This window comes from Vidua chalybeata, chromosome 8 (genome assembly GCF_026979565.1).
Source record: "Vidua chalybeata isolate OUT-0048 chromosome 8, bVidCha1 merged haplotype, whole genome shotgun sequence".
In the NCBI taxonomy this organism is placed as follows: Eukaryota; Metazoa; Chordata; class Aves; order Passeriformes; family Viduidae; genus Vidua; species Vidua chalybeata.
In genome coordinates this window covers 5,452,170-5,465,989 of record NC_071537.1, presented here as the reverse complement: position 1 = coordinate 5,465,989, position 13,820 = coordinate 5,452,170, and the positions used below count along the sequence as shown (strand labels likewise).

Below are 13,820 nucleotides of genomic sequence, written 5' to 3'. Positions count from 1 at the left end.
TTGTTCAATACTATTAACTGTTCACAGATACAGTAATTAATACACAGAACTATCCAAGGGACAGAAAGGATCATGGTTGCTCCTACTTAAAGTGTTTAATAATCCTGGTTAGGGAATTCTGTCCAGTAAAAATCTAGAGAAGGAGCATTTATGACTTGATGTCATAAATATGAGTTGAGACTATAAACAACTCTACTACTGAATTACTCACTTTTTAGTGTTTTTGGACTACTTCAGATGCTGTTCTTCCCTTAAAAGCACTGCACTTATTTTTTTTTCCATTTTCTCCTTGTGATAGGAGAAAATACCTATAAATCAGGTAGTATTTAATTTCCTCACATTAGCAGTAATCTGCTAAGGAAGAGTGGATACTGGAGACTAGGAAGGAGGAGATTGAATAATGCTTGGCTGAGGAGTTAAAATGGTTCAGAATCACTGAGCAGGCCCAGCTTCTTCACCTAGTAGTTACTTTGAGTCATCTGTTTGCTTTTCACACTAATGAGGATTTTGTGGAAGAAAACATTTGATTTTCAGATGCAAGGTAAAGCAATCAAAAAGTATGTTCAACCATGCAGTGCTTTCAGACTAACAGTATGAGTCATGAGGTTTTTCTGTGGTTGGAATTGGACACTGTATTTGTTGCAGGTCATAGTTCAGTTCCAGCCTTCTGCCACACCAGATGAATGGGGCACCACTCAAGATGGGCAGGCAAGGCCAAGAGTGGTGAAACGTGGAATTGATGATGACCATGATGAGATTCCTGATGGTAGGTGATGAGATTCCTGGTGTACTTGGCTCTGCACTGGGAGCAGTCAGTTTGGATCTGTGCAGAAGCTGGACAATAGGTGGAGTGGCTGTGTGCTGTTTGTGCCTGGAGTCTAAAGGTTAAATTTAGTCCTTCATCTCAGCTGTTTGCTGAGGTTATCTGGTTTTGGGGTATTTTAATCAAAGGAGTCCTGTGGGCTCTGTTATGTTCTGGACCATGTCATGTAATAGGTTTTATTAAACAAGTGTGTATTACACTTGCTAGACACTGAACTTGACTCCTGCTGTACATATTGGTACTCTGAATGTTTTCCTTTTTTTTTTTTTTTTCTACAGGAGAAATGTCCCAAATTGACCATCTGGTATTTATGGTTCATGGCATAGGTCCTGTATGTGACTTGAGGTTTAGAAGCATTGTTGAATGTGGTAAGTTTGGGCTTGTATAATGAGCAGTTGTATTCTTGCTGTTCAAATGTGGCTTTCTCTAGCTCATATTCAGATAAGCACATCTTTATATTTTTTTTTAAAGAAAAGTCTCTAATGTTAACAAATTCAATTTTTTCATTATTATTTTCCAAAGGCAGAATCTGTGTTCTGTCAAACTTGAAGCTTTAGCTGTTATTACTAGTACTCAATATCACACTTGTGTGGTGATTTGGGTTTTGGGATATGTGATGAGGGGTTTTTTGGTTGATTGAATTTTTTGCTTTTTCTTTCTGTGGTGTGAGTGGATGTATTTGCTTTGTGTGGCTTGTGTGTGTGGCGTGGTTTTGTGTTTGCTTTTTTTTTTTAATATACTCTGTTACAACTGAGTAAATAAAGCAAGCCCTGTCTGGTTATGGAGTGAACAGGCAGTCGTCGTGAGATAAATAGAAGCTTGCTAAAAAATCCACTCTCACAAAAATGTGTACTTTGTTAGAATAGTAATACTTGGAAAGATTTTTCCACTTTCCATCATTTGTATTCTGTGAAATTAAGGGGAAGGAGGGATTATTTATGTGTTACTTGAGTACTGCAGCTATCAAATTTTCATTATTCTTTTTCTTCAGTTGATGATTTTAGGACTGTTTCTCTGAAGTTGTTGCAGACTCACTTCAAGAAGTATTTGGAGGAACGCAAAGTGAGCAGGGTGGAATTCCTTCCAGTTCACTGGCACAGTTCTCTGCATGGAGATGCAACAGGTGTAGACAGGTGAGGTGAGGGTGTTGTTTAATGTTGAAAACATCTTAAAAGCTGCTGTTTAACGGGTTATGGAAAGTGGAGAAAAAGAGCAGTTCATATGCATATGACTGGATTAGAGAGATCTGCAGATTTTTTTAAAATTAACATTTTGATGAGGAGCATTTGGAAAGCTGGAAGGGTGTGAGGAATATCTCTCTTGTTTATTTTCATGCACACAATTTTTCAATACTGGATTTGCATGAGAGTGGCCAATGCATGATACTTGATGATGAGTGAGTGTGTAGAAATTGTGATCACAAGGATGAGGTGTGCACAATTTAGAGTGGAGAGGTTTCTAATCTTTACTTTCCTGCAGTCTGATTGAGTTTGACCCTAGCAGTTATTTCTGAGGAAGACATTGAGCCCTCTGTCCAGTCCCAGAGGAGTGCCTGAATTATGATTAGGCACTTGAGCTAAGGAGTTCTTTATTTGAAGCAAAGTATCTATATTTGGGTAGGAGTGTTACAGCATTTAAAAATCTGTTTTAAATCCCTTCTCTGTGCCTAACCCTTTGCTGTGACTTCACATTTCAAGCTGTTTCCCTTGCTTAAAGCTGGGGAAGTAAAAATTGTGAAGGTGGTGACCTGTGCCACTTAAAGCGATGCTGATGTTCTCCAGACTGTTGTAGCTCAGTCAAATCTCACCATTTGCTTTCCTCCAGCCTTGGTGTTTTATTTGCATTTGTGCACTGCATGAGGAGGGATCTTTACTCTGTTAATCAAACCAGGCAGTCTCAAGTCTGTAGCAATTCCAATGCAGCTGTCTTGACTCCAGGCAGGCAGATGGTGATGCCAAGCTTTTTCTTCAAAAAGAGAATATTACCATTCTGTGATTCTGATTTTATATGCGAGTTCCTTTTTCTCTTCCACTTCAGTCTGCTCACCAAACTTCCCTGGTACTTTATGAGAACAGTATTGGAATAGAAAAGAGGTTATTTCAGGCATCCCTTCAGCCTGGAGAGAAAAAAAAAGAGCTGTATCTTTCTCAAATATTACAATCAGCAGGTAGCATTAATGTGTGAATATGCAACGACGCCTGAAGGCTGTATGGTTTTTAAAAATCTCTTTAGAGACCCTTTCTGTAGCATTTACATTGCATTAATTTCAAAAGCTAACAAAGTTCTCACGAGCATTTCTTAAAAGCCTTTCATGCTTTTAACGATTCTCTGTTACCAGGAACATAAAGAAAATCACTTTGCCGAGCATTGGTCGCCTGAGGCACTTCACCAACGAAACGCTGCTCGACATCCTGTTCTACAACAGCCCCACCTACTGCCAGACCATCGTGGATAAAGTGGGCATGGAAATGAACCGCCTGTACGCGCTCTTCATGAGCCGCAACCCCGACTTCAAAGGGGGAGTCTCTGTGGCTGGGCACAGCTTAGGTGATTGTCTGAGGAATGCTGCTTTTAGCCCAAATCAGTTCCTCTTAAAAGGAAAATGCCCCCTTTGTTATGCATAAAACTCAAATTAGCTGTTAGGGCATGGCTGTCTTTCAGAAAACAGCTGACAAACTCCTCTCAACAGCTGAGTTTATCAGGCTTTGAGAGAAAGTTACTTCCCTTCATGAAAACTTAGTGTCTAATCTGTGTTTAAAAGTTAACAGGTTATCGGGTGTCTTGTTAGGTGGGTGTCTATATCTCAGAACCCCCACTTAGTAAAAGTACAATCAGTTTTTGGAAGGTAGAATAAGTGTTAGAGCAGAATATTGGCATACTGGTTTGGACTGGAACTTTTCCTCCAGCATATCAAACAGTCTCAGGAGTTTAAGGAAAAATAGTTTAGTCATGGCAACTACATAAAGCATGAACAGGGAAGAAAAGGGGTTGCTTTTAGCTGAGAGTGATTATATTCAAGTTAATATATGGGTATTTTAATTCAGCCATCTCTTAATCAAACTATACTGTGACATCACTATTGCATATAAATCTTGCTCAAGATTGAGGGACAAGAAAACCTGATACTTTTCCCAAATCAACTCTAATTCCTGTTTGCAGGTTCCTTAATTCTATTTGACATACTGTCTAACCAGAAGGACTTGGCTTCATCAGTAAATTCTGGACCATTCTCCGGTGTTAATGGGAGTGTGAAGGACGTGGCTGTTCATGATAAACAGGTAATTTGCATGCTGGTCTTTCCAGGCCTATAGATCTGAAATTTTCAGTCATTTTTTTTTCTTAACTTTTCAGAATTTATTAGCTGATCCCAGTTTGTGGGTTTTGATAGTACATTTAAACATGTTAATGGAAAGATGCTGTTTTGTAAATATTGTCATTTCTCGGGACAAATTGATTAGATTTCTCAAGTTTCAAGTAGGCCAGTAATGAGATTTGGTGGTGAACATCAGCTTTGACCCTTGTGAACATGTAACTTGATCTAACAGTAAGTGATGGGGCAGATGTATAAAAGGGAAAGAATCTGGGTTTACACTAGAAATGGTGACCAGTTGTTTGAGGAATAAAAGAGAGCATTTTTGAGTGTGTTGTCTCTCATAGTAATTTTTAAATATTTATTTTGCAGGTCTATTTTAGTGGAAAGTCTGTATCCTGTTTCACTGAAAATGGATATATATTTACAGAGCTTGTTTGATAATGTTTTTAAGAGAAAATAGTTAAACTTGGTTTTACTTGCTGCTTACTGGTTTTCCACGGTTAGAGGGTGTGATTCTGTTTGTGTGCTGTTTTGTTGAGATGACTGAAGATACCAGTTCCTTGGGCTCCTCCATTGCTACTTCTGCTGATGACCTTTGTGAGGCTGAAGCAGAGGAGGATGTTCCCACTCTGCAGAAGACTCTGGAAGTGCTCAGTTTGTCAGAGTATGCCAGCACCTTCGAAAAGGAGCGGATCGACATGGAGTCTCTGGTACAGAAACGTTCACTTGACTTCTAGGGGCTGCCCAGGGAATGGAGGTTTATGTTAGGGTTTCCTTCTTGTTTTGTTTTTCCTTTCTCTTCTGTGGCCATGACAGCAGTTGCAAGATAAGATAATCAATGCATGACTTGAAGACTGAGTGTTCTGCAGCTCTTACTGTTTCTTCTTGATGTGGTGCATCCACCCAGTTATGTTAAGGCACTTTGTGTGATGTCTTAAGTTTTTGTATTTTCTGTAGCTTTATAAACTGACTTAACAAATTCATAAATCATTGTCAGTATGAAATTATTCATTTTACTAGAAAAGTTATAAGTACTTTTTCTACTAGAAAAATATATTTTGATGTGTGTGTTTGGTGTTTGTTTCTTTAGCTCATGTGTACAGTTGATGACCTGAAGGAGATGGGGATACCTCTTGGACCTAGAAAGAAAATAGCTAATTTTGTAAAAGACAGAGCAGCCAAGCAGGTAAATACATATTTCAGGATGGAAATTAAAAGTTGTTAAGCAAATGTAACTGACTTCCTTGCTGTGGAGTAGCTTCTATTCTTGAACACTCTTGTTAACATCCTGAATATATTAAAGGAATTTTGACAGCTGTGAAATTAACCTTTTTTCTCCCTAACTTTAAAACTTTTCTCAAAAGGAACAGAAGAAAGCAGTAGCAGAAAGGAAAGCAGTGCTGGCTGCCACACTCCAGACTCAAGAAGACACCCAGAAATCAAAGGAGGCAATTTCTTCTGTCTCACCTTCAGAGTCTGGTCAGATGCACTCAAAGAGGAAGCTCCCAGTTGGTGCATCTGTGTCTTCTGTGAACATTGACTATGAGTATTTTGAAGTTGGAACTGGCCAGGTGAGACTGTGTAGATTTAAATGATTTGAACAATTTAAAGGATTTGATCAATCCTCTCTTTTCACTATCATTTTTTTTAATGTTGATGACCTTTTGCTAGTTCCTTTGAAGCTGACAGTTCTGAGAGATGATGTGTCTGATTTCTGTCTGTTAGGTTTCTGTGGTTTACAGTGCACTGGACTTTGAACCAGATATTTTCTTTGCTCTTGGTTCCCCTATTGGTGTGTTCCTTACTGTGAGGGGTGTGGAGAAGATTGATGAAAACTACAGACTCCCTACCTGCAAAGGGTTCTTCAATATCTATCACCCAGTGAGTAGCACTGCTTTTGACATTTGATTTTAGTTGAGGTAGATGGCAAGAAGGGCAGAATACTGAGTTCTACCTTCTGAGCATTACGCCTCTTGTTTCCCTATGTACATTTCCTAAAACACTTCCAGGCATGGGTTGTTTTCATAATATTTGCCTTGTTTCTTTTCAGAATTAAGGAAGTTTTTTTGGTGGGAGTTGTTAGGGTTTTTTTTCATTAGTTTGAGGCCACTCTTTAGATTTTTATGGAATATTTGTATATTTACATGCAGTGTTTGTTCTTCTCTGTCTCATTTTGTTTAACAATTTAAGGTTGATAAGAGATTTAGTGCAAGGAAATCTTGTTGTTTTGTTTCCTCATTAGAATCTCTTTCTGTAGGAGAACAAGACCAAAGTAGTTCATGAACCTGCTTAATATGTCACGAACTGAATTTCTGTAAATTCAAATCGTGCAGAATTCAAAAATGGTTGTTTATAATCTATAAATAGGGATTTTTTTTCACTGAGATGTGATAATTAGAATAATTTTAAAGATAAATAAATGACAATGTGTTGTCTCTTAACAGCTTGATCCAGTAGCTTACAGGTTAGAACCAATGATCATTGAAGACATGGATTTAAAACCAGTTCTCATTCCACATCATAAAGGCAGAAAAAGACTTCATCTGGGTAAAAAGAAAACTTACTTCATATGGATCCTATTCATTATTTCTCATTTTATGCATTAGAATATTGTAAGACTTTAAGAGATTAATTAATATCCCTGGATATCTGACTCCATATTTTTCCTAAACATCACAGGTGATTTCACCCAGCCCCATAAGTTCGGCATTCACAATTCCATTCAAAAGTAATAATCATTTTTCCTCCAGATTTAACTTTCTCATTACCAAAGTTCCATTAAAACATTGCTGTACGTTGCTTGATCACCTTCATTTCTAAGAAGCTGTGAAGCAGAAACGAAATTTATTGGTGTCCCTAATCTAATGACCACCATGATGTGTTTAACCAGAACCTGTTCAGTGTTGGAAACCCTGAGGGAAAAGGAGGTTCTGGAGCCATTGGAGGGCAGGGACTGATTTTGTTGCTCATGGATGCACATCAGACATTCAGCTCTACTTAAATTTTGCACATCTAATAATGAATGTGCAAGTTCAATGACCCCTCCTGAAATCCTCTGTTCAGGCACTTGGAGAAATTCTGCAGCATCTGTCCTTTGGAATTGTCCATTACAGTGAGTCTGCTTTGCTAGACTACACTGATACTTATTTCAGGTTACAACTCTCCAAAAGTGTGTATAGTAAAGGAGAAGAATATGATCTATTGCTCCGTATTGTTTTGACTTTGATCTAGGTGGTTTCACTGACCCATTCAGTAAGAAGTCAATTGTGTATTAATTGCATTTCACCTAATCTTTTAAAATGGAATAGAGAAGCAGGAAACACACATTATGACATAGCAGGCTTGTTTCCCCTGGTAATTGGGATGTTTATTGAACAGAACTTTTTAATTCTGCTTTTAGTTGGTAATTTGAAATCTTCTGAAGTAATTTTTTGGTGTGTTTTTTCTTTCTCAGAGCTGAAAGACTCTCTGTCTCGGATGGGATCTGATCTGAAGCAGGGCTTTATTAGCTCTTTGAAGAGTGCGTGGCAGACCCTTAATGAATTTGCACGTGCTCATACATCTTCAACCCAGCTGCAAGCAGAGCTGGAGAAAGTAGCTAACCAAATTCAAGAGGAGGAAGAAAAGCAGGTGGTGGAAGGTACATGGACACATTATTGGTTTTTCTGTAACTTACTTGTCTCAAGTTGACACTTGAGTATCCCAGTGACTGTTTGCTATTGATTTTTCTGACCCTGTAAAGGAGATCGCTGCTGAACACCAGGTTCCCACCAAAGCTGCTCTGTCACTCTCCTCCTCAGCTGGGTGTGGGAGAGGAATTACAATGAAAGCTTTGTGGGTTGGAGTGAGTTCAGGGAGAGATCACTCAGCAGTTACTTCTTAAGGAAACTGTTTAAACTGTTAGGAAAGAAATAAGCCTCGAGTTTAGTAACCTTTCTGAACCATGCTGGGCAGTTCAGGTTCTTATTGTCTTATCACAAACACTTGGAAATTACAGCAGAAAAAATGGGTAATATTTCTTAATTACAGTCAAGCAGGCTGTGCTTGAAAATACTTTAAATGTGAAACTCTTTGATTTTAGCTGAGAAGATCAATGAAAGTCCAGACCCTCCAAAAGATGAAGATGTTTCAGTGAAGGTTGGGATGCTGAATGGAGGGCGTCGCATTGATTATGTTCTACAAGAGAAACCAATAGAAAGCTTCAATGAGTACCTGTTTGCTTTGCAGAGTCACCTGTGCTACTGGTAAGGGGAGATATCTGTGATTCCAGAAATACTGCTTAAGGGACACAGTATATGTGATTGTCCAGGAGTGTCAGGCTCAGGGTGTTGTGCTTGAATGTCACTATTTGTTAATCCCATTTCAAAGTAAAATTCTGTGTTAGCAAATAGTGAACAAATCTGTTTGCAGTAAAGACATTGCACGCTGTTCTCTTGACCTTTGACACTCCAAACAAACATTTTTAGTTACTGTCATTTTCAAAACAAGGAGAATTCTGGAAGCGTTTTCATAACTGTAGCTTTCAAATAAAACTGTTCATACAGGATTTTTATTAGACTACAATAAGTGGTAAAACTTTATTGCTTCTTCTGGCAGAGCAAAGGATGTGTGAACTATATTTAACAACACATCTTGGTATGTAATAGCCAACCTTGGGTGTCAGCTGTGAGCTGTGCAAAGGGGGTGTTGGTGAGGGAGGAGTGACTGGTCTCTCTGAGTTCAGCAGGTGCTGGACAAAGAGTGCTCTACCTTCTTCCTGAAGGTTTTCATTTTCAGTAGGTAATTTTAGCAGCAGGCGTTTTTTTTCCAGATGTTAAAACACAGCTCTGAAGGTGTTACCTGAAGGTTCTCATTAGAGCCATCATCGGTGGAAGCTCAACACGTGCCAGAGGAGGGGTTCCCGGGCCGCTGTGAGCCCTGGGCTCTGTCGGGGTGACCCGGTGGTGGCAGTGCCGTTCCACCGGCAGAGCTGAAGGGACTGGAATTCCTTCCACAGGGTGGCAGCCGATCACTGCCAGCATTTTAAAAGCTTGGTACCCGTGGCTGTTTTTGTCATTCGAGCAAGGAAGATAAGCACAGTGATTAATGACCCAAATAGGAGAGCATTTTTTTCCTAAGGAATGGTGGGAAAAGCTTTAAATGAAATGCTCTGAGTGTTGGAGAGATTGGAGCTTCTGTGTTGAACCTTCTACTTGCTTGTTTGCTGCTCATTTAATGCAGAGACCATCAAGAAATGTCTGTGCTGAATTGTGGAAAATACATGTATTCCCTTAGCTTGCATCTGTAAATCTGTACTGGTGTTCTGCAAATTATGTTCCTCATGTTTGGAGGATCACAGTTCTGACCATCTCAATCTCCTTCACTGGCTCCCTATATAATTTATTTTGAAAAGCACAGGAAGCTGCCCTCATCTAACAACTCCTGCAGCTCTGTAACTTTGTTAAAATTTGCCTGTTTAACATTGTTATTTTTTATGTTGGTATTGTTAATGTGTGTTTAAATAGCATTTTATAGATGAAGAAGAAAATTAAGTCTCTTCATGTTAACTTTAGATTCAGACAGCCGGAAGCTCTGATTTTGGAAAAGAGGAGGGAAAACAGCCACTTAGAAACATGGCACTTGAATGATACTAATCTTTAAATTATTGGAGAGCTATCTAACATTTCAGTGGCAAGCAAGAGAGGAAGGCTGTGGGTGTTTAACATAGTCTGTTTACAATTAGGGGCCTGCCAGTTAGAGAAGAATTAGAATATTGCTGTTCGAACTGGGCTAATTAGTGGAGTGGGACAAAATGAGTAGAATGAAATGTGGACTATATTCAGGAGAAAAAGTGATACATTATTTGAGGAGATTAAGAGGAGGAAGTAACATCAAAGAAGAGGATAGAGGAGAGGATTTAGAGTTGCAGCATAGGAAGTCAGGGAGGACAGGAGGAGGAAATGCCCTAGAAAAAAGCTAAATGCATAGGGTAGGATTGATAGCAGAGCTAATTCAACACTTGGGTAGAATTACAGCTTGAAGGAAACTGGTAGAGGTAAGGCTATGTTCATAAAAATAAATACTAGGCCAAGAGGTTGTGCAAACTTTTTGGAGATCTGAAATAGGATGGAATGTGTCTTAGGAGAATTAGAAAATGGACCATATTGAGCTAACCTTTCCCTCTTTTTTTTCCCTTCCCTTTTTTCCTTTTGTTTTATTTATTTCATTCTTCGTAGGGGATCTGAAGACACTGCCTTGCTCTTTCTCAAAGAGATATACAGGACCATGAATATCAATCCTGAGCAGCCACAGCACTGATGTATAAAAATATGAATTTGTAAGTTTGCTCTAATGTAACTTCTGTGTTCATATCAAATTCAGTTACAGCTTAGATGTCTTTACTTTCCCTTCCTCCTCTGAAGTTTAAATTATGAAGCAGACAGCCGTTAAATGTCATTTTGATTGCAAAAACAATTTCTAAACTTGAATGCAGAGGAAGCCTTTTTCTTCTTCCTTTCATTTCCAGAAGATATCTGATGTTATTGCTTTTGGTACTGGGTAATAATTGCCACTACAAATACAACCAAAGTATGATCTCTTTCTTATGCTTCTCCCTCAGTTCTGTTGTTCAGTGAATGTTCAGGAATAGGAAAATTTGGTGAAATTGGATATGATGAAACTTCATTTACAGTGCAGTAGATTAAAGAACCCCAAAAGTGTTTCACTGGTGTAATGTAAATACTGGATTGGTTGACCAGTGGTGCACATTTGTCAGCAAAAAGCTGTTTGTCTCCTAAGAAGGTGTCAAACATTGCTATTGATAAAATAATGAGACCCTTATATAGGGCAGTATTTTATTATTTTGTATAGATTAAGAATTTCAGTAGAACGACTGAAATGACACAGCATGGAAATTTGCTCTGAAAAGAAACTAAGCACATGTTACAATTGGGTATCTTAGATCTGAAATATTCTTGCAGGTATTTTTATTTTACGATGTAGGTTTCCAAACTAAGGACCTGTATTGTACCAGTTGGCATCACTGAATGTTACAGAAAAGAAAATACTTTCTTTTGAGAGGCAGGGAAGAAATAATATGCACCTTGCCTTTTTGGAATCATACAAGATAGTTTCTGATGTATTTCTCCATTTTCAGAAGAGCTGATAATGTCAAGGTACATAAATACCCAGCATGAAGAGAAATGCTTGACATTTCAGAGGAATATTTTAGGTATCTTTCATTGCTACCATACAGTTTTAGTACTCTTTTGTAACAGAATGATTCTAATGGTCAGTTGATAGCAGCTTTTTTTTTTTTTTTAAATAAAATGTCAAGGCTGATCAAATGCATTTCTTTAAAGCATGGAGAAGTAAAAGGAAAAAGGCACCAGATGGCTGCACAGCTCTGACAGTGGTGTATCAGTCATCACAATGGCTTATGCACAGTCTCAAGTCACAGTTGCAGATTTTTTTCTCTACTTCTATTTCTTTATGATGGCTCTGGTTGAAATCATAGGAATCTCACTGCAAAGGAAATGCCTTTAAGCCTCATTGCAGGGGGGAATGGGGTGTAATGATTTATCAGTGCAGAGCTCAGAGGAGTTTGTTGCTCAGCTGCAACAAACTGGGATAATTGTGGTTTTTTCATTGAGAACTACACTGTTGGGGGACAGTTTAGCAGGGTGTCACACAGCAAAGCACAGTCAGGGAAGTCTAAATCCATCAGGAAGTGCTCAGAATGTCCCCCAGCACTGGCTTGACTGGACAGGGTTTGAGACTGGGATTCAGATACCAGAGGCTTAAATAGGAGGGAGAGAATGCACTGAAGTGGTGTCTTGGGAAGGCTGCACACCACAAGACCAGGATCTTTTCCACATGACAAGAAATGTCTTTACATGTGCTGTGGTAAATATTATCTCATCAGAAGGAATCTGGAATTACTGAAGTGGAAAATTCTCCCTCAGTGTTAGCAGTCATGTGGGTTTTTCTCTTTTTTCCTGTTCTTTTCAGACCTTCAAATATGAAGGGTGACAGTGTCAAGGTAATTATTATCAGTGGTGCCTCTGACAGCAACATCCATTTTATTTTGTATGAGTGACTTGATTTAGATCTTCTAGGAGCTGCTCTTTGTGAAACAGTAGTGTAAGGTTCCATATAAACAATGGAAAGAAGTGTACCAGCAGATTAAACCTTGGACATACAAACTGTCACCATCCTCACTAGGATAATTTATTACCAAAAGCTAAAGAATCTAACAGCTGGTTAAAATGTATAATAAATGACACCCTATTAGCAGTTGTTGTGAGCTTTTTGTGTTTGCAGTTGTAATTGCCAATTTGTGTCCACAGAAAGTACATTTCAGAGGCTTACTGTATGAAAAGTTTGATTAAAAACATGTATGGATTTTTAGATCTTTTTGAGCCCTCTTGAAATTGAATGGTGGCATATTTAATTTGATTAGTACTACTGCAGGAATAGAAAACCTGATAGATTTCCTATTTCCAATATGTCCATGTTCTGTTCTCTCTGCACAGCCATTCCTGTTGCTCCAGCAGACCTGGTGAAAAACCCTCTGAAGAACATCTGGTATTTTCATAGTTGCATATGAGAGGATAAACATCAGAGGTTTTTTTCCTGCCAGTCCAGAACTTGCTTGGATTCTACCTTCTTGTGTCACTTCAAGCAAACTTAAGTTATGAGATGATCAGGACTGTCATTCAGGAGATGGATGGAATGACACAGTTTTGATCTTAAATCAGCTCAATTGTACCATTGCCAAATGTAAGGTGATTGATGAAGGTTTTTTTGGCATGCAGATCATAACTTCTCTCCTTCAGCTCTCCTGTCTCAGCTGGCTGGCAGACATGCTTTGCCTACCAAGGGAGCATGTCCTTAGTAAAAAGGACGTGATGAGAAACGGCAATAATCTACTTTTCTTGACACATTTGTTCATGCCCCTTTAAGAAATGAAATGTGAACTGAAGTTATAACCATCTTTAATACAGATTACACAAACCAGTTCATATTTACTAAAAACTAGCAACCAGAATAATTTTCTTACTATTGTAAGTGTGATGGAGATTATTTTATAAAGACCTTTTTAAGCCTCTGTTAAGAGTTTTATTGTGGCTTTTTTTTAAGTAAAAATGAACTTTTGCCTTTGAAAATATTACAGCTAGTTCAGTGTTCACGTATCCTGAAATAAGGAACAATTTAAAATGGCATTTTGATCTGGTAATTATAGAATCACAGACTATTGTTAAGTTAATTAAGGCAATTTTAGTGAAAGTAGGCTGCAGTTACGAGAACTAAAACACTTACCTTGACCTTGCAGTTTGACATCTCAAAACTGTTACTGTAAATAGGAATGTGAAGCTTATGGGTGCTAGATAATAATCTAGGTCCAGCCCTGCAATCCAGACTCCATTTTCATGAGGTTGGGGTGAGTTAGGTATTGTGAAACTCTTGGAATTAATGTCTCTGAGTACTGAGCTTCTGTAGCTTTCCTCTGGCTTCAATTTACACACACATTGTGGCTTTCCTTAATATTAGTGGCTTAGCCTTATTCCTGACTATTTGCCTCTGTTATTGCAGTAAACAAATTTTGAAATGCAATATGTTTTTTTTTTCTTGATATATGTAAAATACACATTATTGTGTATACAAATTGATGGCTGTAATTAAAATTACCTTACTTCCAGTGGG

At 38.4% G+C, this 13,820-nt stretch overlaps 1 protein-coding gene across 1 annotated transcript in view; it reads left to right on the top strand.

Moving 5' to 3' along the window:
* The window catches only part of SEC23IP (SEC23 interacting protein), a 21,986-nt gene extending 8,166 nt beyond the window's left edge, over nucleotides 1–13,820 (top strand). Inside the window, exons 6-19 of the mRNA XM_053949797.1 lie at nucleotides 646–766; nucleotides 1,102–1,191; nucleotides 1,815–1,956; nucleotides 3,162–3,370; nucleotides 3,983–4,101; nucleotides 4,676–4,846; nucleotides 5,227–5,322; nucleotides 5,501–5,707; nucleotides 5,862–6,017; nucleotides 6,581–6,683; nucleotides 7,591–7,776; nucleotides 8,218–8,380; nucleotides 10,352–10,452; nucleotides 12,650–13,820. Coding sequence (XP_053805772.1) covers nucleotides 646–766; nucleotides 1,102–1,191; nucleotides 1,815–1,956; nucleotides 3,162–3,370; nucleotides 3,983–4,101; nucleotides 4,676–4,846; nucleotides 5,227–5,322; nucleotides 5,501–5,707; nucleotides 5,862–6,017; nucleotides 6,581–6,683; nucleotides 7,591–7,776; nucleotides 8,218–8,380; nucleotides 10,352–10,433 — 1,845 coding nt within the window. The 3' untranslated portion in view covers nucleotides 10,434–10,452; nucleotides 12,650–13,820. The remainder of the gene's footprint in view (nucleotides 1–645; nucleotides 767–1,101; nucleotides 1,192–1,814; nucleotides 1,957–3,161; nucleotides 3,371–3,982; nucleotides 4,102–4,675; nucleotides 4,847–5,226; nucleotides 5,323–5,500; nucleotides 5,708–5,861; nucleotides 6,018–6,580; nucleotides 6,684–7,590; nucleotides 7,777–8,217; nucleotides 8,381–10,351; nucleotides 10,453–12,649) is intronic.